This window comes from Onychostruthus taczanowskii, unplaced genomic scaffold (assembly GCF_017590055.1).
Source record: "Onychostruthus taczanowskii isolate IOZ18803 unplaced genomic scaffold, ASM1759005v1 scaffold5, whole genome shotgun sequence".
In the NCBI taxonomy this organism is placed as follows: domain Eukaryota; kingdom Metazoa; phylum Chordata; class Aves; order Passeriformes; family Passeridae; genus Onychostruthus; species Onychostruthus taczanowskii.
The window spans coordinates 1,862,515-1,887,116 of record NW_024502568.1 but is presented as its reverse complement, the minus strand read 5'-3'; the positions used below and the strand labels follow the sequence as shown (position 1 = coordinate 1,887,116).

Here is a 24,602-nt window from a genome sequence, read left to right as displayed (position 1 = left end):
TTCTATCTGATCCATGTTGTTGACTTGCAGATGAAGTTGCTAAGTATGTCCCTAATGAAATTAACTATTACAGTCACGACCAGAAAAGAAGGAAATGGAAAGCTAAGACGGCATTAAGAATTAACAATCATAGCGATTGACTGAGACATGGTGCTGCATAAAATAAAATAAAGTTCTGCATTCTCCAGAGACTGATCATGAAAGCTTTAACTCTTGACTAAAATAAATAATTACTGTGTGAGCAGTACAAATAGTATCAAAGGGGGGCTAAAGGAACATACAAGGTAACGTACTTGGTAACATTTCAAAGCGAGATGTTTGGTGTCTTTTGTGAGGTCTGTGCCAATATAGATGGTAGGTTTCCAGTTAAATAAAACTAATTTCTTTTTAGAGTGAGAGATAAAGTAGCAGAGGGTGTATATAAGTACATGCAAGTCAGGAAAACTGGAGGCTGATGGGATTTTCATGCTGAAGTTGGAGACTGCTAAGGTACTTCAGTGTGGAGATAAAGTAAAGGAAGACTAATTCTGAAAAAGCTATAATGCTGCAGTAGCATCTTCCTCCTTACAACATTTCAACTTTTAAATTAATTTTGAAGTGAAATTAAAAACAAAATAAAAAATTAATTTCTTACATCACAAAAGAGTTGTAATTTGAAAATTAATTTCTCTTCATTGAGCCAAAAGACAAAACCAGTTTTTCACAGTTTTGTTGAGAGCAGCAGGATTTACCTTAGCAGTTTAGAGAAATGGGGGGAAAAAAAAAATCCATACTGCCTGTCAGACAGGGTTTTCATCAAGTCTGAAATTTAACAAAGTGATGCATCTTCTGTCTATAAAACTGGAAGGTTGTTGGGGTCAGTATGAGTGCCTGCTGGATGGTTACAGGAGAGGTGAGTGGATCCTTAAGACAGAGTGGAAGGAGAAGGTAAATGAAACTATAGAAGTGGAGATTGTACCATGGAGACTTTTTGATAATGAGAGGATGTGATCCATTCAGGTCTGCCCTCTGCTGATGGAAGTGTTTCATGTGTAGATGTGCTGGTTTAGAGCTCTTGATAAAGCACAACACCATGACCTGACTGCCAGGTCATGAGGAAGGTCAAAGAAGATTTTATCACAGACACCAATGTCATTTCCCTCACTGGATTACACTGAGGAGGCTCTTTAAAGATCTGACCTAAGTCCCTTATCTGCCTCTCCTTATTTTGCAGTTTGCTTCATGGAAGTGAAGAAATAGGATCAATTTTAATGTTGCAAATATGATTGTTTTATTTTTTTTTTAATTCCCCAAACAACACAACATCCTCATTATTTTTCTTTCTTTGGCAAATGCCGGCAGTTTCATCCCTGTGTGGTGAGGCACCAGGAGCAGAAACAAATCACATGGTAACATTAAGGCCATGTTTAGTTTTCTGAACCCAAAAGAGGCAAAATTAGACCGTACTCTGAGAGGCAGAGGTTTGCTTTCCCTTCCTTGTGATGGTTTGAATTAGCTGTTATGTATCTGGGGTACTGGATAAGAAGCTTGCCTGGCTTTCAGCTGCAACAGTTCACAGTGTTGATGTGAGATATTAGTGATGCAGATTTACTGGTACTGGCCTGTAAACTCCTGCCTTGTTCCAAGTGGGCAGTTATAAATTGTGCTTCAAGTTAGCTGAATGCAGAAAATGGGAAGGAGCAGGATAATACTATCACTAATGAAGGAAAAATGGCATGAAATATTTAATAACTATTATTATAAGATACTTCATAAATCCAAAGGAGGTAGAGGTGGAAAAGACCTATGAGGTCACTTAACCTATCTATTGTGGAGGACTGGCTTGATGTCTGCAATATATAATCATTGTCTGCTACTCCAGACTAATTCTAAATGCCCCAAGCTTCAGTACTCTTAATGCAAGAGGGGAGGAAAGAAAAGGTTTCTATTTCTTAAACTTTTCCTCACTTATTTTCTGTTTCTGAAACCCTACCTCAGATTTATGTGTTGATTTTTTTTCTCTATTTTGTCTTTTTATTATTTGTTTTTATTTTTTAATTTTGTTTTTCTGCTTCAGTGTCAGAATGCCCTGAAGAGAGAGATGACTTCAATTATTCTGGATAGCTGTGTTATCTCTATGTCTTTTGTGTGGCTCGCAGTCACTACTTTGTTTGACAAATCTCTTTTTTAATTTTCCTCAGTTTTTAATTTTTTTCTCATCTATGGCAGCTGGGTTCCCTGGCTAATCACCCCAAACTGGTAGTGTGTGGAGTGAGAATATTTTTTTTATACCCTCTCCTTCTCTTTGTGCCCCCTCACCATACATTTGCACATCCTCATCAGGCAAATGTCCTGTCAGGAGTGAGCAATATCATTATTCCCATGTAGAGCTGGGAGGCAATGATGACTTGCCACAAGGAATGGTTGTATGAGCAGTGAAGCCTCAGTGGAGGTGTTGTGTCTCTTTAGACACTCTGGAGTGAACAGTATCAAAAAAGATGATGTTTGTCCTGTGTTTAACTATCATGAACTTGAATGTGCACCCTGAAAAACAAGTACCTGTTCAGAAAGGAAACATGTCTGTCCATATCTGAGAAGGAAGTGTGGAACAGTTATTTAGCCTCTCTGAGTGTTCTTACTATTATTTCTTTGTTTCACTTACTCTGTAATTGCCTTTTCAGCCCGGTCAAGGAGTTTGGTGATGGGTGAACAGATTGGGCCTCCCTCCAGACCATGTTCTCCAAACCCTCAGGATCGTGTGCTGAAGTGTGGCTGGCTGAAGAAACAAAGGAGCATTATGAAGAACTGGCAGCAGCGGTGGTTTGTGCTGCGTGGGGATCAGCTCTTCTATTACAAGGATGAAGATGAAACTAAACCTCAGGTATGACTAAGGAAGTGCAGGAGTTAAAGGTTGTGACTCCACTGTGATCACAGCTGTGCTTTGATTGACAGCTCATTTCAGATGTTTTCTGTCCTCACCAAAACCATTCACACTTAAGGAGTTTCAAAGGCACGAGATGTTGCAGGGAGGCTTTTCTACTACCAGACAAGTGGTAGAGCTTGGGAAAAGGTTAGAAGGTGTTTACTTACCCACTAGGGCATGCTGACCTCCAGATCTTAGTATGGTCAGCTATGAGACTGGAGTTTGACAAGAAGAGCTGTGGAGCTGCAGATTACTGAGGCAGGAGTGATTAACCTTCTTGCTCAGCTGGGACTCGAAATCTCCCAGCTAATCCATTGTTAGCCATGAGGTGAACCAGCTGCTTGGAGCTGGCTTGTGTGTGTGGAGTGTGTGGGTTTGGTTACACGCTGAGAATGGGCTGTAATGTGTGTTTTAGTGGGGGGAGGGAGTGGGTGTTGTGCTATGGGCTAAAGTTTACAGAAGAGATGAAGAATTTCTTATTCCTGTTTTTCTAATGCCTGTAAAATTCTCTCAGAGCATTGGAGCTGAGGTCTTTCCTGTTGCTGTAGTAGATTATGCATCATAATTCACATAGTCATTGTTTTGACTGTCAGGCCTTTAACCAGAGTCACTGAACAGAGGGAACATAATTGAATGAGCCAGACAGTGTCCCTGTGCTGCTGGCTCCTGATGAGTCAGTACAGGCATTACAGAGTGACAGTCAGCCTGTGTAATATCATCACCATCCACACACTCATTATAGACAATTATTAAACTGCTTGATGCAGCTGCCTGCTTGACTGTCACACATAAATTTCACTGTAGAGTGAGAATGGAAATTAATATTCCCCTGTGGGCCTGACATAAATACGGTAGATGAATGAGGATATTGACTGCATCTTATATCTTGCACTCTCCTGATCAGAGATTTGGTCCATAATTATGGAAAGTCTGCTGTGTAAGGGCTAGAGAGATTTGAACTTGATGATGTAACTTGATTACTCGGGATGCTGCCAGCAACAGCTGGATTTTGCACTTGCAAGCCAGGAACCTTATCTTCATATGCAATGCATGTGGGAGAGCTGGGCCCTTTTGAACCATGTCAGTGAACATGATGAGGAAGAAATGGCTTCAGGTAGTCACGTTGTAAGGGTTTCTTTAACCCCGGCCCTTTTTGGGCACAGGGTTGCCATGCATTTATCACTGTGGGAAGATATTTTGTGTAGGATGATACAGGACTGTGTTGTGACTATTCTTATAGGAGTTGCAAATTAGGATTTGCATCTGACTTCAGCCAGGACTGTATGCATCCCACAGGTGAGATGTACTTTTGGGACTTACAGACAGCTGTTTCTTGGCATTCTCTGGAATGAAGGGGCAATGGCACAGATGTGCCCATGCACCTTAGGAAGGCAGCTGAGACCCTTTATTGTAGGGAGATTTTTTTTTTATAGGCCATGGAGATATTTTCTCCAGTTGTTATTGATATTAATCCCTAGTTTTCTTCAGGCTTAAAGTACTCATGCCTACTTTAAGTATTTTTGTTTTATTTATTAAATGTGGCCTTTAAGCTTGTGTGTAGAAACTAAATCAATAGTTTCACTGAAATTCCCATTGATCTTCCACCTACTTGATTATTTATACATGTGGATTATTTATACATGTTCCATATACTCTGGAAGAGAGTTGTATTCTTGTTGTTTACCTGATAAAGTCAAATTATGGCATAATGTTTCAAAAGAGAAACATGAAACATCTTTTTCTTCATGAGTGTTGCATTTGCCTATTTTTATGAAAGCTGTTCTTTCAGATTCTTAGAGGAAACTGTAAATATTCTTTAATAATATTGCTGAAAAGGTGGAGCTGTAATCTAATGGCAGGAGAATCACACAGGCTTTCTGGAGTGAAGAGGAATTTTTCTTAAGAAAGAAAATTTTTGTAAGAGTTGTCTTAATGGATTGAGTACTGTGGAAGGTGTGTATATTTGTGTGCCACATGACAGTTGCAGTTGCACAGCCCACTCCATCAGAGACCAAAGGTTAGAGGGTGGATCTGCAACCATTGCTTTTCTGCAGAGTTTTCTTTTTTTTTGCCCAGTGAGGACAGGGGGAAGGGAGGACTGACCTGTAAAGAGTTTTTGATGCTCCTACTGACTCTGTCAATATGTTTGTGTTTTTAAAGTAGCTTTGGGCTTGTTTCTGTTCCCAGGAAAGGAGAGAGCATGCACTCCTCCCTAATTTTCAGGGGAAAAAAAGCCACTGTGCTACTAATTCATTAACCCTTCCTTGACATGATGGAAGGCTTTAATGCTTCTGCAGTGGGCTTGAATTTTCCACTTTATAAAACAGCAGAATTTTCTAGAATGTGTTCTGGCCACTGGACTTTAAAGATGATGTTTTATACAATACTTTTTGATACCATTTGGAATTCAGATGCATCTGCATTTTTGTCAAGTTGCCTTTCCTGTGTTTTCCTGTTATCTCTGGAATGTCTTCAGTTTATCTTCTAATTTCAGTGAACCTCAGAGTCAAATTGCAGGGCAACAGGATTGGGAGGTAAGGGTAGTGAAGGCTTATCCTATTGTGTTGACTTGTTTTACCTCAATTTAAAATCTTACAGCCATTCCTGAGAAACCACTCAGCGTGGACTTTGCTAAGTGCCCTCCTCTATGATGTCCTTCCACAACCTTACCCTTACACTGGGTGGGGGACAGGAGCTGAGCCTTGACACTTGAAGTTGAACAAAGCATTTGTAGGAGGATGTATTCCTGAGGAGCAAAGCTATGGAAGTTATACTGAATAGTGACGATGAAAAGTAACACATCTGGCTTCATTGTTTTATAGAGAAGGTTGCAAGGCTCTTATGATAAGTTGTCTTCTGTTAGTTGAAATTCTGGATTGTCTGTCTCATGAGACACTAATTGTATTACTCCATTATATGTGGATCTGGAAGCTGACAAATAACATAACTAGAATTTGTTTTGATTACCAATGTTATGATGGTCCAGTGTGTCTTGGATTTGGTTGTTGCCAGATCTGTAAACATGCATAGCTACATGCTCATCAACCAGAGATATGTGTGAAAAACCTGACTGAAACAACTTTGTTCATTTTCTGTTCATCAAGAAAGATGCTTTGAACCCCGTTTGCATTCCAGGGCAGCTCAGTGCAGGAGTGGGAACTGCTGATTACCTTCCTCATAGCTTAACTCTTGAGAGACCCAGTTTTTACTGTAATTTGTCTGTCTGATTGTGCATATGTCCTAAAGAATGTTAGCTGGAAACCCTTTAAAATATCAGAGATTAAATGCTTGTTTCACTCAGGTTACTGGAGAAGAGCTTCCTGTGATGTCTTTTCCAGCTTTTCCATAGATTAAGAGGATTTTGTTCACTTTGAAGATACCATGTCACTATGCAGGGTTCCCTAACTGGAATACATTGTCTTGATTATGCTTAGGCACAAAGTGGAAATGAAGCTGAATACTGGCAGCATTTGAACTTGGGAAGTAGAGGAGCTCATTTTTTTTTTTTCTTAGTCTTTTGTATTAAAAGGTAGTCCATTGTCTTTCAAACCTGAATTAGCTGCTCTCTTCAAGTATTTCCCTGGGAACTTCTGTGTACTGAGCATCTCTGGAAAATCTGCCATTTTATTCAAATGCATGCTGCAACCAGAAATTCAAGGGTGTAGGAAGAATAGATGTAATGTGAGATGAAACTCTTGCAAAGGACAATTAGGTATGGAAACCAAGGAGAATCATTTCTGCATGCTCAGAGAAGTGCTAATCCAGAGGAAACAGCCCTAACCAGCAGTGTCCAGTGTGAGAGAAAGGGCAGTGAAGCAGGTGGGTGACCAGCTCAAATATTTTCTTGCTCAGAACTGTAGAAAGGTGTTTGGACCTGTAGATGAGCAGGAATTGAGTTCACTATACATTTTATTATCTTTTCCTTACCTTTAAGTAGCCTCTCCCTTTTCACTAATGTTTGTGTCCATTACAGGGTTTGATACTACTGCAAGGCAGTCAGGTGAACGAGCTGCCACCTAATCCTGATGAACCAGGGAAACATCTGTTTGAAATTACTCCAGGTATGCCAGCATTTTTTGTGCTTTCACTATAACATCACATCATTCCCATCAATTCTCACTAATGGTAATTGAGTTGTATTGGTCACTCCTGAATGTCCTGATACACTGACAATATTATCCAGTGAGGCTGAGAAAAGGGACTTGACTACATGGTGTTCTTTGTTCTGGATATAAGTGCTGATATGGTGCCTCATTTTCATTTTACAGCAGTTGAGATGTATCATGATCCTTGACTTTCCTCTTTGGAGAGGCTCTTTGCTTGGAGCGTAGTGTGGTCTCTCTATGGGTGCACTCTTCTGGTTGTTACAGGAAAAACAGGCACAGAGCAGAGCACAGAACTTAGGGAAAAGTGGTATCTGGATGCAATTTCTTTCATGCATACTAATTATTTTGGGAAGTGGGCGGGAGGGCAGACAAAAAGCTTCAAAACTCTTCCCTTTTGGATAAAAGGTTTAAGAAAATAAATGACCTAGCATGGAAATGAGATTGAAATTTTTTCAGGTAGAAAATCTAATGATCTGTCACTGTAGTATTAATCTAAAACTTTTGCAGTCATTTTAGCTCCCATTTTAACGCTTGCTGGGGTCAGTTAGTATCTCCAGGATAGATTTAGAATTAAGTTCCCTATTGCAGTATAGGAGCAATTCAATTCAGTTGATTTAGTTCTGATTGTGTTCAAACCTTGTGCGTGGATTTCAATGCAGTGTATTTTGGAGGTAGTTTCGGGTGGCAGGATTGACAGAGGAGAAAAGCAGTGCTGCAGTGTTACAGCAGAAGAATGAGAGCCCTGAAAGGACTGAGCCAGTTCATCTATCTCCCAGGACATGAAGACTGAGTTCCTAGAAACGAAGAGGCAGAGAATGTGACTGTGCTAAAAACTGAAAAACTGAGTGCACTGTCTCAGTCATGCTTCACTTCACTGCCAGCTTGTCCTGCATGGACTACCTGTCCATGCTGCTAAGCATTGGTTCTCCCCACAGCATTGGTGCTATCAGTAGGGTAGATAAAAGTAATTGCTTTAGGCTGCCTCTTGTTTTTTAATGGATTTTTTTAAAAACAAACACTTGTCCCTGTATGTTGTTGCTGTGGAGTCAGGTCTGTTTTTACTCTTTAGGGTCTTTTTATTACCACCCAGTTAGGCTGGCTGAAAATGCCATTTTTGCACACCCCTCTCGAGACAGTATCAGGCAGTGCAAGAACAGGCAGTGCTTAAGGTTTTTAATGACCCCACCAGGCAGTGTTTTGCAACACCTTAGTCACAGAATTCTATTTGACATGCAGGAAGCTATTTGGGGAGAAGAGATTTGTTTTTTCCTCTTACTTATCACTGTTCACTATTTATTAATGCCCTTTTTTTCCCTTATACTGCAATGTGCCCTCATAGGCAGGGCCCCACAAACAGCAGGGCTTTGAGCTCACAGTGCTGCCTGTATGGAGGATCTCCAAGGAAGTGGCATTAATTGTTGGTCTGAATGTGACACATCTGCACCATTTTGCAAAAATTGTGCCCCATACAGTTGCAGAAGGACTGTGGACCTGCAATGTGAAAACACTTGGGTTGTTGTGATTGTGAATGATCCCATGTGTTCTGGCAGTGATCTGAAATAATTAACTGAGCCACAGACTGGCTTTATTGAGTTTCCTGCAGATTTGAAGTTCATCTGATTCCAGATGTCAAAATAACTACTTGTCCAACTTATCAGGTTATATTTTTGTAGCCTGCAAAAGAATTGTCCTAAACTGCAGGTAGCTGTTGCTTCAGGTGAGTTGGTAAAGCAGGGCCATGTGGCTAGTTGAAAGGGACTATTCAGAAAGGAGGAAAAAATGACACTGTTTTGCATGGTGATGGAGCCAGGACATTCATGTTCAGTCTGGTGTATTGACATTGCACATTTCTGTGTTCCCTGAAAAAACTCTTCAGTCTTAGTGTAGCACTGACTTGTCTGCAAAATGAAGATATTTTCCCTAACTTATGCAGCTAAATCCCATTTGTAGCAAACTTAGTTTGCTACATGGAGAGTAAATATTGAAAACCACTATAAATAGCCAGTCAATACAGAATGTGATTGACACAGACGTCACTGGAGAATGTGGCCTGAAGAGTTCCCCATTTTGTTCACAGTACATTTATTCTGTGCTGGTTTTGGCATAAATGCCTTTTCTTTTTTTGTATGTGTTCTGAAATGACCGTGTTCTGCGTTGCTGCCAGCCTGCAGAACACCCACGTAGTGAACAGCTCTGAAACAGATGCCAGATAGGAAGGGAAGCACAAATAATCTTGCAGGACCCAGATCTTTATTTCTCATCACTGCCCATCTTTCCCTGTGTTAGATGTATGGCCATGATCACATTTCTGCCTAATTGCATTTCATTTATCCCACTATAAGCTGGGACTCTACAGTTTCTATAGGGATGGTAAGATTTTTTTTTTAATCTGTCTTAGTTAAATTGGAGATATTGTGACTACAGGTGCATTCAATAGCTCTAAGTATAGATTAGGGTTTTACTGTGCTAGTAAGCATCAGACCTTTAACAAATAAAATTAAGAATGGAATGTAACATTCATAAAGTGTGCCTATAGCTGATACCAGCTTATCTGGCAAAGAGAAGCAGCTGAGATCTGAAAAATGTCCAAAGAGTTCCAAAGTCTGTGACACCAGTTAGCTCCAAAACCCTATTTTGTGATTGATGGCTGAGGCATGCAGCGTCCTTGCTGTGCAACTGTGGCTGAGATCTTGCCACCTTTCCTCTGCTGCAGGCTGTGTTAGGTTTGGCTGTGAGAGCTGTTCCCTCAGAGGGCAGGGACTGGAGTAACAGCATGTCCTGTGCTGTAACAGAGCATGTATTGATTTTCTGCTGAGTAACAAGAACTAATGATGGGCATTGTGTTTTATTCATGTTTCATCAAGTTCATTTCTAAGCTGTATAGGGCAGCGGGGAGAAGGGTTAACTAGGGACAGAGAGACTGCAGAACAGTTCTACAGTCAAACCAGGGTTAGATCTGGTGACAGGACTTCCTGAGGTATATTCTCTATATTCCTTTCTGGGGAAACTGCAAATTTCTGGACCCTTTTGAATCCATTCATGCTTCCCTTCATCATAGATGTTCAAAGTGGAATGGTGGGGTGAGCTGTTCTACTCCAGTGCACAGTAGCAGGTGGTGGGGGATGTTTTTTGTAAAGTTATGAGGGTAGTATGAGGTCAGGTGCAAATGCTGTACCATTTGGGGTAATAATTCCACAGCAGCTGGTATTTATGGATGAAATTATCTGTGTTGTTTGGAAGAGGAGTCTGAATCTGGCAACAAAACCAGCATCTGCTGCTGCTAGGGGCAACAGAACAACTCAATGTTGACCTGGGGTTACAGTGCGTTTTGGAGTGGTGTACGCAGCTTGTAAGAAGCCACAGGGATTAAGCTCTGATAAAGTCTTAAGGAATGTTGATGACTTAAGTGCTCCTGAAGTCTCACCTTTTAGGAAATAATGTTTTAATGTCTGGTGGCAAGTGGTCTACCTAGTTTCATTCCCCAGTCTTTCCAGCACTATGAGATGCTCAAGTTCTTCTGCAGACAGAGAATTTCCTGATATAGTAAGGTTTTTAGAATCACGAAGGGGAGTGGTAAAAAGGTTCAGAAGTTAGGAGGTACTCATGGTACACATTTTCATGTCCCTTATCACTCATGATAGCTAGTTCCTGTTTCTTGCCACAGTGCTTTTTGCCAAGGTGAACAGTGACAGCTCTTAGGTGAGAGTTTTTGTGAGATTAAGAGTGAAGTTTTGTAATGAGTTTAATTTTTCCATTGGAAACAGCTGCTGAAGGCGTTGATCTTGCTTCCAGATATTTAATCATATCTTTCATTTCAGACCTCATGACTGAAAAAAGTTCTCAAACCAGTTGGACTTCAGGTCAGTTCAACTAAGGTGGTGAAAACTGCACCTTCAGGTTGTTTTTTTGTGCTCCAGTTGAGTTAGCAGCAGCTCTCTTTTTAGTGAAGCAGTTCAGTCCTCTTCATAATTGTTACCTTGGTCTTTTTGCAGGCTTAGCCAGAGATCTTTATAGCATCACTGCCTACACATGATCTACATGTCAAAGGTTATTTTCATTTTAGAAGTCAGTTCTCTATGGTGTGCTCTTTCAGTTAGTTATAAAGACTTAATTCACTATAGGCAACTTGCCCTTACAAAAGGAACTTGCATGGAATACCGAATTCTTCAAAGATGGAGTAGAGGTTGCTTTATGTCAGAAGTTTGGCTGTGGCAAAATAAAATGCCTCATGCAGAAACTTTGTGCAGGGCTTATTCAGAAGCTACTTCATAGCCTTGGTTGGGCTACATAACAAGAAGGAAAAACAAGAAAGGCAGAATAAGAAGGTAGGAGTCCTAATTCTTACAGGAGCAATAATTATTGTCTACTTGTTCTGTAGGGGTCCATTTGTGTTGTTGACAGTATCTGACAGAGAAGTTGGAGTGGCAGCTTGTTTGTCTTGTACCAGCAGGTGGAATGGTGCCCACAGAGCAGTCTGATCTGTGGTACACTTCTGCATCCCAGGTGATCAACAACAATTAAGCTATTTTTGTGGCCTTTTTATCTCAGTTCCTGTTGAGATGCTGTGTAATTAAAATACCAGGAAAGAAATTAGAAATTCATACATTGAAAATCATTCCGTGTTCTCTATTATTCAATGCAAATTGCATTTCTAATTAACAGCAGGATCCTGAGTTTGCCATTGGTAATTTTCTCCTGAAGTCTACAGCTGAAAACTGGCTGTGCATATCTGAATATGCAATGGCGTTGATATTTGAGAGGTATATTTAGATTCCTGTGATTTGGCATCCACCATATTGACTAGGGAAATGGCAGCAAAATAAAGTAATTTTGTGCCCTCCTAGAAAGTTTAAGACAGAGTAGTTGTAGCAGTGCATTCTGGAGACACTTAGCAAGAGAGCTGTGGATGTTATCATGTCCATGGCATTGCATTGACCTGGACAAGAAGATTGGTGGTCTTGGTTTTACAGTGGAGGGCCCTGTCAGATCTGTGTTTATTGCTTCTAGATGTCTGGAGCACAGCTGAGAGCATGCAGTTGTGTGCCACTAAAAAACCTGTCTCTTGGAACATAAGATAGACTTTTCCATTTATTGAGGGGTGAGAAACACTAAATGTTTTTTCTAAATTTTCTTTCCAAAGGAGTGCCCAGAATGATAAAATTGTAGGTTTTCTTTGCAGTCATAGTCTGGAAGCTGTTTTGTATTATTACCTTTTTTCGTGGGTTGAGACCTTTAAGGTAATAACGTTTTAACACTCAGATGATGACAGGTACATCTCCTTGCCTTTTCCCAGCTGCACTTGGGTCTTTTTAGGCTCAAGTGCAGTTTGAGTTTCCTTGCAAGTGTGGTCTCCTGAAGTTCTGTGCCTGGGGAGTGTTGGTGCGTTGTTCTCTCTGCTCTGCTTGCTCCGTCTCTCCTGAGCACTAGATGGTGCTGGCTCTTTCCAGCTTCTCCTTGGGCTCTTACTTCGGTAATGGCACATGCCTTGAATCCCTGGAGCATCAGTTCATCCTCTCAGAGGAAACCAGCTACTGTGTTTTGTTCATTCGTGTCTCCTCAAAGCAAGTCAGCAAGCAGGAGTTCCCTAAGGATGTCTTTGCCCATGCTGTCAAGCCAATACTGTGTTCTGTAGGCAGAATACAGTACTGAATATTGAATACTGAATACATTCCTGCACGTTTGCTCGGTTGATTAGAGCATGGTACTAATGAGGCCAAGGTTGTGGGCTTGATGCCCATATGGGTCATTCACTTAAAAATCTGAGCTCGATGATCCTTGTGGGTCCCTTCCAACTCAGAATATTCTGTGATTCTGTAGTATTCTGTGCTGAACATACTCCATGTATTCACAATATAAGCTGCTGTCTCAGATGCCAAAATCAACAGTCTTTGAAAACATTCAAGTTCAAATTGTTTACCTATTTGAGTCTTGTTTTGGTCTTAAAACTGTAATGTAAGAGCAGAACCTGTTCTGTACAGACACATACAGAAAGGACTGTGTGGGGAAGCCACCTGGATGTAGGTCTCCACTGTTTCAGGTTAACATACTGACCCAGTGCTTATGGGCTGTTTAGTGGCATCTGTCTGACTGTTTTCCTCTTCCCCCATTCTGAGCCTGCTAAACTTATTTTTCAAAATATGTATCTTCAAAATTTTGAAATTTTAATGCATTGGCATTTTCCAAAAGGTACTACCTGCCTTTCTTGGGATTACTCCTTTCTTAATTCTACTGAGATTCTTTTATTGAACTGAAAAAATAGCTTTCATGGCCTGTCCAGACTGTGATAACTTCCTTTAGTTCAATAGAAGTATCAATCAGCTGCCAGTATTTCTAGGCTTGTTTTACTAATGGATTTAAGTTGATGAACTGGTACTTGAGGAATTATTGGAGTCCCTCACTTCCCTTATGCAGATAAATGCTAGCATTTCAAACCTTCTATAAGCAAGGCTTATTTGCTTACTGATATTCTGATCTGTACTTTCCCTGAATGCTTGACTGTATCATGTCACTGAATTCTTATGAAAAGAGAATGTGGAAAAAAAAGGACTGAACTTTGGTCTCAATTCATGTAACTTTATTGATTTCAGTAAGTGTTATGTTTAGTCCAGTGCTGTATCCCTACTTGACCAGTCCTCTTCTGCCTGCCTAAGGTGATGACTCATTGCAGGTGAAGGTCTTGGGACTGCATCCAAAATTTTGGGCAGAAAGGTTATTGGGCTCCTCTTTTCCCCTGAGGCTGATGAGGCTCTCTGATAGTTAAGAATGTTTTGGCTCACCTTATGTTATCAATTTAAAACATCTTGAAGGGCATCAGGAGGCACCTGCAGCTGTAAATTGCTTTTTGCTTTGTTTTCTTTTTTCCCCTAGCATATGCAATGCCCAAGGCTTATGTTTGCATTTGGCAGGTAATGATCCTGCTTCATGAAATAAACAAGATCCTGCATTTGTTTTATTAGAAGTGTTTGATCTACTTCAAGTTGTACTGTCTTATCCCTCAGTGCTCTGGGGCCGTGGGCAGCTGAAAGTAGGACTGGAAATGGGCTGCAATAGCATACCTGTGTTCTGCTGTCCTGGGATTTGAATTCCAGAAGTTCTGCATTTGATCCCTGGTCAGTAGCACCTAGCTGTCTTTAATGCACGTGCTGGCTTTAAAGAAGAATGATGGTTTTTAAAGCTTCAATTGCAGTCACATAAGGCCTGCTGTGAAAGGAGCATGAGACTTAAGAAGTTTCATGAATAGGGCTTTCTGCTAGTGCAGATCATTAAAATGTAACTTCTGACTGGTTTTGAGCAGTCTTCCTTAACCCATTGTGTTCCTGAGAGACAAATATAGCATTTTATACAGGTTGCCCTTTGGATATAGAAATACGGCTTTGTAGTGTGATGGCACATTGTAGTGAAAATGTACAAGGCATCATTTGATCTCCTCAGGTTGATTTTTTCAGTGCAAATTAAGTAAGATTTTGAATATTTCCTGCTGAGACCTTCCAGAGTGCATTCTGCTATTGAATATTTTGCCTTGAGGATAATATATTAAGTCCTAAAGCATGTGTAGTGAGTAGAAGAATTTTTTATTTTTAAAGTATTCTGGTGCAAGTACGGCTTTGTTACATATAGATATGCTTATCAAATTGACAGCATGATCAGTTGTGTAGTACCATCTCTATATTTCTTGCTAGTTTGTCAGAAATCAAGTCTTCAGTGACATTTTACAGCTTGTGTGCTCTGTTGCTGCTGTTATGGGTTTTGTTCAGCCCCAGAAACAGCTGTGTTCCCATTTGCAATAACAATGGGTGAATTCTCCACAAGATTTATGCAAAGTCTGGGATCTCTGAGGCTAACAAAATACTCTATTAGGTTAGCATGCTGAAGTAAAATAAGATACATGATATATGGCCATGTCACAGCGCACACTAAATTCCAGCAGAAGTGAAATAAAGACAGGAGGAAAAGGCCTCAAGCTGTGCCAGGGGAGGTTCAGGGCAGACATTAGGAAGAATTTATTCACTGAAAGTCTTGTCAAGCCTTGGAACAGGCTGCCCAGGGAGCTGGTGAAGTCACTGTCCCTGGAAGTGTTCAAGAAAAGACTGGATATGGCATTTAATGCTGTGGTTTAGTTGACATTGTGATGTTCAGTCAAAGGTTGGACTCAGTCTTGGAGGTCTTTTCCAAGCCTAATGATTCTGTGACTCTGTTCTTTGAGACTGGCAAGCCTGTAAGGCAGCACCACTCAGCTTTTGAGGTACCTGATAGCACTGCACCTTAACTGCTCAGTAGAATACACTGACTCGGAAATACCATGTGGAAGTCATTCTGGGAAGCAAAGGCAAGAAAACTGAAACACAGGTCCTTTGACAAGGCTCACAAGAAGTGTAGGGGGGAAAGGGAGGTGCAGCTGATAGTGTGCTGATCCAGGATCCAAAAGAGAAAACAACTGAGAAACTGCTGTCTGGGGTGTTTATGAATGCACTGGTTTGAAGTGACAGCTGGCCCAGTGTCAAACACCTGTGAGAGAGAGTTCACAGGCAAAACCCCCTCTGTATTTGTCTGAAATGGTTTAGGGATAATTAGCATGCTATCACTGTGAACTTGTTTGCTCTGGGCTTTTTGAACTTCATAGGGAGGAGGAAATATGACAAGGATGTATTGCCTATGGGGTAGCACTTAAGCCTTACACCCAGCTTAAGAACACACAGGGGGTTTTGTTTGTTTGTTTGGTATGGGCTTTTTTTTTTTTTTTTTTTTTGTTTTTGGGGTTTTTTTTTTGGGGGGGGGGGGGGGGGTTTGGGGTTTTTTTTTTTGGTTTTTTTTTTTTTTTACTGGGGAGGGATTTAACTCCCTGTGCTAGTTTTCCAGGTATTGTTTCACTGTAGGGAATGCATGAGTGCTGAGCTGAGTACCCTTATGGCAGTGTGGCTAATATATATTGACTTTACTAGCATTACACCCTAAAGTTCATTATAAGCTTCACAGTGTCTCTACTGTACTCATCACAGGGGCTCTGCTCGAGGTACTGTTCTCTAGAGGCAGTGAGGCAGCTGGGGTCAGGACTGTAGTCTGTACAGTATATTCTGATGAGCTTAATATTCCAAATTTTTTTCAAGCACTCTAATTGAAACGAATGTGATTTCTTCCATTAGGAAGCTCGTTGGTCATTATATAGCTTTTTCTTTTGACAGACTTTAAATGTTTACTTTATCGTAGTTTGTGTCTTCTGTCTCTGTTCTGGCAGGTGCTCAGGCCTGTAAAGAGGCATTCTTTCAAAGTCTGCCTTTGAATCTTAGCAAGAGTCCATTGCTCATCCAAGTGGAGTCCACTTAAGATGTTGATACCCATGTTACCAGATGGTATCAGAAATGTTATGTATCATCCTGGACTCCTAAAGCACTGTTATTAGTTCTGGAGTTTGTTTTTAACCACCAACTGTCAGACAGACATGAAAACTTGGGGAAAGAGGCAGGAGGAATTTGAGATAACAAAGAAAAGAGCTGTGAAATTAAAAGTATACAGTGTTAAAAGGGAGTGTGTGTAAGACAATAGACTCTTAAAACTGACCATGTATTATTTGCTTTGAAGGATAACTGTGCAGACTGTGTTGCTTCCCTGAATTTTGGGTTGTGTATTTTACTATGAAGATTTATAAGCACTCTGGCAAATGCTAACTTGAGAGATAAAGAGCCTTGCCTAAATTAGTAATTCTGTTCCAGTATAATTGTGTCAAAAGAAAGCCTGTACTGGTATAATAGTGTAATGAGGAGAAAGATTACTTTTACTAATACAAAGAGAAATGTCTGCAGAGATCACTATTGTGTGAGAATCCTTCTGCTCCACAGAGACCACAAAGGCTCTGCTTTTACATCATGTGGTTTGTATGTGAATCAGAGGCTCAAAATGATACCTTCTGGAAGGGTTCAGCAGAAGATATTTTCCAGATTAAATTAATTCTGCTCCACTTCGAGTGGACAGACCAGGTTTCAGGGACTTTTGATACATTTTTTTTTTTTTTTCTTTTAAGCCTCTGAGCCTTTTCTTAACAGATCTGTGGTCCATTGTAAACCCAACCTAACCTGGTTAACAGGAATGAAATTTAGGTCACTTGGGGCAAGGCAACCTGTGAATACAAAGTGTGTACTTTCATGCTGTCTCTCATGTAGTGTGGTGATATATCTACACTGACCTCATGTTTTCTATGCTAATGCCTTCTGTGAAGAATAGATGAACTATAAATTGTTCCTTTAAACGATGAAGGTTTAATTCTTCTCTCAGCAGGTTATTTTTCAGAGTCTTTGGAACCCAGAGAACTGGAGTTTTCAAAAACATTTCCTTTGCAGTTTATATTAAACATACTAGAAGTGTATATTTGGAGGGCAGGGAATGATGAAGACTGGGGTTTGAAAGGGTGAGGATGGTTTACATTGCTCTGCTCTCATAGCAAAAAGCCTTAGGGGAGGTAGCATGTCACTTTTATTAATAAGTACTAGGCTAGAAAATTCACTTTGTAGTTTCAGGCTCTTATAAGAAATGTAATTGGTCTTTAAGGGAGTTAGAGTATTTAGATATATATGAACTAAGACTGGTTGTAATGTACTCTTCTACCTCTGTTATTATATTGCCAGAATAGTCTTTTCTTTCTTCTGAGTCCAATGGCTATTTGGAAATCTGTGGAGAGTCATACCACTGTGGCCTGGCAAGCCACTTCTACTTGCTTTACTATGTATTTTGGAAATCCTGGGAATAATCCATCCTGACTCTGACTTAGAAAGTAAACTTCTCATTTTATGAAGGCTTTAACTTGTGAACAGGAAGTCTATAATTTGCCCTGGTTTACAGATTATTTGATTGATATGGAAAAGATCATAGTGTAAATAATTTTACAGATCAGTCAAAACAAGCTTTTATTGGCCAAGCTTGAAAATTCTAACACATTCTTCTGAATTTTGAGCATGGGTATTAGTATAAATTGTAAGCTTTTCATGAGTGCATGTCTCATACTGGCTGGCTTAGGTCCATTCTCTATGAAGCCCAGCTCACCTGGTTTAATAGTAATGATGCAAGGTGGTGTTAACATTTGTGTTCTTCAGATGAGTTTTTGCCTCTTGGGGAGGAGGAAATGGTGAGGAAAATCCCCAAAGCTATGTAATCCTGGCCTTATGTCTAAAAAATCTTCCAAAATGAACGCTTGCCCAGCTCTAGAGATGTAACTCTGATATAGCTGAGAATCACAAAAACCATTTGTTTCCTAGTAAAGGAATGATTAATAAATTCCTTCAGCGACTAATACTCTGTCATGTCTGCAATGAATCATTGAACTAGAATAACCTAATCCTCTGCCATCCTGCAATTTTTAAAAATTTACTTGGTTAGAGTACTTTTTCCCCCAGAGTATAACTGGTTTGCTTAACTAAAACTGAAATCTTTACCTCTGGCTTCCAGATGTTTAGCATTATCCAGAAATATAAAAGTTCATTTTTCACACAGTACTGTTTAGCAGCTGGCTTTCCTTTTCAGTGGCAGGCAATACATTACTGTATTTCTTAAGAAATTAGAGGGAATATAAACTTTAAATCAAGATTTTCAGATGGTGGAGCCAAGAGCTATGGCTGGAGGAAAAAATAAAAAGTGCAAAGTAGATGTATTATTCAAAAAATCTTAGGATACTCAGTCTGCACCATTTCGTTTTACAGGGATCTGTTAAGTCCTTGGAGTTTTTTAAAGATCAGCCTAATGTTTTAGCATTTGAAATCCAAATTCAGGCATTGAACTCTAGGCTCCTGATTTTGTAAACTCTAAAGTTGGTGTGTGCTGTTTAAGGAGAAGACATGCATGGTTAACTCTAGGTCTAAAAGGTCAAATTGTTAAGAATTCGAGAAATCCCACCTTGAGCAGCTCTTCCCACACAGAGTGACTTACATGTATTAACAGAAATTAGTCTTGAAAGAATCATACTGCAGAGTAAGTGGGTTTTGTTGCTGGTGAAGTGAAAGCATATCCACCTTTCTTACTGCACAAATAGTAAATTGAAATTTTTGCTGTGTGTAAATATAAATACACTTTAGATAATATAAAAAATTATATATAAAAATCTCAATTTTATTTGACCCAGACAGGTTTGGCTATCTTTCATACATTAATCTTGTGTTGAGCCTTCCAACCCTTCAGGTTGTGTCAGGCCTTGTACCTGTAGCAATCAATCAACATGTTAGGGTCTAGGATGAGAGTTTCTGGGGTTGCCTTTATTTATGCAAAATATTTGAGTGGCAGTTCTGCACTCTTACCTTCATTAGGTGACTGCTGAGATGATCTGCCTGGGCCTGACTGCATTAAAAGGAGAAACTAAGTGTGGTTTACACATTAAAGAATCTTGAATCTCCTATCGAATGTCAGATCTAGACATCTGACTTCTGCATCTCCCAAACATTGCTGAGTTATCTCAAATATTTTTGTTTTGTTGTTAATCTCAAATGTTTTTGTTTTGTTTTAACCTTGACAGTACCACTCCTCCCCCCCAAGAAAATGGTGTCTGGTGTGTATACATGTGCTCTGCTGGCCTGATTCCCTGCTAGCTCGTTCTGTCTGCCAGGATTTGGACTGGCAGTATCTTTGACAACAGACACTATTGGCTGAAATTTTAGGAAACTTAATGAGTGTCCTCTGAAGTTAAAATGACAAATGATCTGTAAAGTGCACTGAAGGTATGTAGAGCATGAATGTTCTGGATTATATTATTTATATGGATTTTTCAGCTTGTAAAAGAGGTGGTAGTGGTTATAGTATATTAGTTTACTAGATATTAGGGGGCTTTATTTAATCACATTTTCACTCAAACTTTTTTGGTTGAATTTTCAATGGACAACTCTTTAGCTATAATTTTTTCCCTGAGTGTTTTGTCTTTTCTGAGTGTATTTTTTCAATGCTTTTCACATTCAAGACTGACACAAATATCTATCAAAGTCATCAATGCATTGAAGATTTTTCCTCTTTTTTTTTTTTTTTTTTAATAAGCTAGTGTTGAAGAACTGGTTTGTTTTGGAGGAAATTTGTATTTTGCTGTGAAACTCAAAGCATGGATGGTACTGTTATATGCAAGCTTTGGATGGCTTTCTGAAAGCTGTCAATATTGGCTTATTTTATTGCTGACCTTCACTGTAATTTTGGCTATCTGGAGTAAAAATGAGGGAAGGACTAAGTGTTCTTTAGCTCCATTTTGTACAGTGATGCTTTTGGGTAATGTCACACTATGTCCACACAGTAAGGATATCAGAGGCTCTGCCTTCCTCTTGCCATGAATGCACCTGAAGATTGTTATTTTAAATACATGTGGTGGTCATTGCAGTAAATGACTCTCAGCTATTTTCATCTGGGACCATTTAATTCCTTTAGGTAACATCACATAATCAAAAGGCAAGACAAACTTTTTGTCAGTTTTCCAAATATTTTGTGAAAATAAGGAGAGTTTAAAACTGTAATAGTTTCAATAATAGAAATTAAAGAAAAAAAGGAAAAAAAAATCTTGAAATGTTTTGTTGAAGCTGTCAGATAGATTGTCTGAACCAAGCACATGTGCCAAACTCATCAGCCTCTGCCTGTCCATGTGAAGCGATATATGTAATAGTACTAAAACTTCTTATATACTTAAATTTCAGTAACTTGTAGGCAGTCTTGGGGTTCCTCTGACATACAGCATCCAGTACCTTTTCATGTGGCTGACTTGGCTGCCAGGCTGGAACAGCTGGAGAGGAGGGTGCTCTCTCCATCCGTGTTATCTGCCACTGCTGTGACAGAGCCGTGAATAAACACTTCGGCTTTTCCAGAGCTTGGAAAACTCCCCCTCCTGGGGGCTGCCTGGAGCTTGCTTAAAACGAAATGGAGAAGTGTTGCCAGGAGGTTGTCCAGCCCCTCAAGCAGGTGGTTCACGTGCCTCTTCCCTGAGATCAGATCACCCTCTAGCCAAGAAGGAAGGGAAGTATCTGCTGCTTCACAAGGGCAAGGGAGCGCTTTGCAGAAGAGATGGATTTCCAAGCAGCTGTCAGCTATTGGCACTGTCTCACGAGTTTAGAGGCTCAACAAAACAACTAAGATGAATTCTCACACATCTATCCAAGGGGAACAAGTTGGTACCAGCAAAGCCAGAATACTGGATTCCCTTCAGTTCTCTTGCAGGAATATCTTGAACTTCCTCCAGTATATTTGGTGGTGGTGGGAAAGTTTTCCTGCCCTGTCTGTCTTCTATCCTGTGTGGGATTTGGTTGGGTTTTTTTGTTTGTTTGGGTTTTTTTTGTTTTTTTTGGTTTTTTTTGTTTGTTTTTTGTGCTAACTAATGAATGCTCATACTCTGGGATTGCTCAAGTGTGCAGTTAACAGCTGAACACTCTGCAGAAGGACCTCTCTGTAGAACATTATTGTAGGGTGTTTTTTTAGGGTTTTTTTTGTTTGGGTTTTTTTTGTTTGTTTGTTTGTTTTTATTTTTAATGATGAGAGACCTGGTAGACCTCTACCCTTTAGGTCATTCATTTTCTCTCCTGGAAGTCCTTTCTGACGAACTTTAGCTCAACCTCAGTAGGCTGGGATATGTACTGGGAGCTGGAGCTGCAGATCAGGTCTTGGGCTCAGGCTGTTTCTGGTATTTGAACTGTATTGAAAGATGTAGCTCCTTTTTACCTCCCCCATCCCCAAACCTCTATTTTTCTAGCTTTCTCCCCTCCCACCCAAACTAGTTTTTGTGCATTGCACACTGCTATCAAAGAGTGTATTCTTCTGCAGTGTCCAGCCTGGAAAAGACTATCATTCAGTCATTTTCTTGTGACATGCAACTCTTTATCTTGATCCAAGCTTTGCAAAGGCAGCCAGTTTACCTGTGAGCTGGTGTATAAAACAAACTGTGTCTCTGCTGCAGTGCTTAGGGCATGCACCTGGGCACTGGGACTTCAATAAGCAGGGTCCCTGCTGCATGAAGTGAAGTGCTGCAGGGTCTAGAGAACAAGCACAGTGATCAGAGATCCAGCAAACATCTTTTCTAGGGATGTTGTTCTTTCCTTATCCTGAAACAAAAAGCTTATCTTGTCTTTGTGGCTGGTGACTCAGGTTAATGCAATTAAAAGTGAGTGTGTAAACGAGCCTTCTGAATATTGCTAGACCAGAGCTGACCTTTGCAAGAATGCAAGGTCCCTGTAACACTCAGTATCTCTGTGGAGACTCAGATATATGGTGTTTACTCTTGTGGGGGATATACCATATGACCCTCTCCTGTCCTGAGAGAGTTTTGCAAGAGGTGAAATAGTGTATCTGGTATCCTTCCATGCACACGAAGGGTTACGTTGTGTGTCTGTTGCCCTCTGGCCATCTGAGAGCCTCTCGCATAAGGCAGGCTCCGGTGGCTCTCACCCCTTCAAAGGGGCGATTATAATTAATAAGCCAGCGCGGTTTAAGGGGCAGGGAGCCGTGGAGCGCTGAGTTCTGCCTCAAGGCCGGCTGGAAATACTGGCGACGAAGGCGGGGAGCTCCAGGGCACCAACCTGCCGCTGCCCCTGCGTAGCCTCTCGGGAGCCCTTGCCCGGCCGCCCGCCCCGCTGCCAGGGATGCTGGAGGCGGCCCCGCCTGGCAGGGAGCGGGCTGCCTGCGGCCGCGAGGGACGCTGCCACCTGCCATGGGGCTGTGCTCCTGCAAAGGCTGCCGTGAGGAGCCCAGAGGTAACTAACTTCCCCTGGGATGTGCCAGGGAAGCTCTCCTTCCCCGGGGCGTGCGGCGGTGCAGCAGCCCCGCCGGGGAGCGCCGCTCGGGAGCCGCCGGCCGCGGGCGGGCTGCGTCTGCGAGAACGGGACCGGGGAGCGGGAAACAGGGCCCTTCTCCCTCTCTGGGCAGAATTCCGTGTCTAGTCCTTCGGGAGCTGCCACCACTTCTTCCGTGGCTCAGAAAAACTCGGCAAACTAAACCAAACCCTTAAAAACTGTCTCGATGTGATCTTATGCTTTAAACACAATCCTTGGCTCTTCTTTTTCTCCACTAACAAGTAAAATTTGATGGGAGGGGAACTGGTTGTTTCTTTTCAGAAAGGTTGTTAATGTGGCAATAGCGTTAGCTGACAATCTTTCCTCATCTGTTCTGTGTAGTGAAGTTGGATATTTTCTGAAGCGTCGAGCTCCCAGTAGTCTAGAAGAAACTGCTTTAGGAGGCAGTGTCTCCAACATTTTAAGCTACCAGAATTCTCCTGAGGATTTTCAGGGTGGCTCCTGGATGGGTTTATGTGTTGGGACCAGCCTCTGACATCCTGTCTGCTTTGGGAAAAGTTTGTATTTGATATTCAGGGGCTCTAAGAGTAGATGTTGTGTGAGCCCAAAGAGAAGTGTAGCTTTCCTCAGTAGAAAGCAGTAGCTTTCCTCAGTAGAAAGCAGTCTCATAAGAATAGTGCTCAAAAGTGTTACTGTGCTAGGTGTTTATAGAATAAATGCTTGACTGCTTTGACTTTTTGACAAATGAAAATAATTCTCTTTTAGTAATCAACATCCTCTGAAGTTGGATTCTTGAGAAAATAGGGGGGGAAATTGCTTCCTGTGCAAAATGTTGGAAGAAATGTCCTTAATAGTTGCTACCCTGGAAGTATGATTCAGATCATGGTAGAAATTTAGCACACACACTCTAGTTTTGAAACCAAGGGAAAAATAAACACATTGGTGGAAGTTTGGTGAGTATGGGGCTGCTGTCTTCATCACAGCTGCATCAAGTTAAAGTTTACAACTGAAAGTAAGCTTCATAAAGCTAAATGTTGCAGTCTAAAAGCTAAAGGAAAAGTGTGCTGATCTGAAGTAATATCAGTAACTATCCATTATATTAGAAGCATAAACACTGAAACAAATTTCCCTGTCAGGAGTAGAGAAGACCAGGTAAAAGTATATCTAGTCTTTCAATTATTATTGAGTTGACTATGCCCAGATTGTCAGTGTGGCACCTGGTGAATGGATGTGAATTTCCCTCTAAAGACAGATAAGGAAAAAAGATTTGAGCAAAATACCCCTGAATTTTGGATTGGAAATACTGTAGGATTTTTCATATGCATCTGGTTTTAATCTGTTGAGGAAGGGGAGGCTTAGATTGGGTGTTATCAAAAAACATTTGTCCTCATTCTGGCATGAATCCAGTCACCTCATTCAATTGAGTGAAATTGTATTTATCTTCTTCGGGAAGAGCTTTTACAAACAATGGGTGTTTCAGCTAGCATATTGCATTCAGGCTTGAAAGAACAAAGTATGTTTGTGTCAAAATTGCACATTTGTGTAAACCTGCAGACATCAGTGAAGCCACACTATTCTCTGAGAACTGATACAGCTGAGATATGTATTTGTGTAAAATTATATTCTGCCTGTGTAACCCTATCAAGTATGTAATACTAATAAATGTTTTGAGAACTTATTTCAAGGCTAGCCTGTTAAAGGTCCCGCAGGATTCTTTTGTCTTATTTGGAAAATACATTTTAAGTAATTCCTGTGTAACAGAATAAATCTGTCTCTTAGTTGACTCTCCTAACCCATGTAGGAGGCTGAAGACTGCACAAGGATTGTGTTCATGAAACTTAACAAGTCTCAAGTTCAAAACAACTTTCC

At 40.6% G+C, this 24,602-nt stretch overlaps 1 protein-coding gene across 1 annotated transcript in view; it reads left to right on the top strand.

The window, feature by feature from the left end:
* The first annotated feature begins 2,665 nt into the window (after positions 1 to 2,665).
* Positions 2,666 to 24,602, top strand: part of ARHGAP22 (Rho GTPase activating protein 22) — a 108,599-nt gene continuing 86,662 nt past the window's right edge. Inside the window, exons 1-2 of the mRNA XM_041415617.1 lie at positions 2,666 to 2,860; positions 6,876 to 6,963. Coding sequence (XP_041271551.1) covers positions 2,681 to 2,860; positions 6,876 to 6,963 — 268 coding nt within the window. The 5' untranslated portion in view covers positions 2,666 to 2,680. The remainder of the gene's footprint in view (positions 2,861 to 6,875; positions 6,964 to 24,602) is intronic.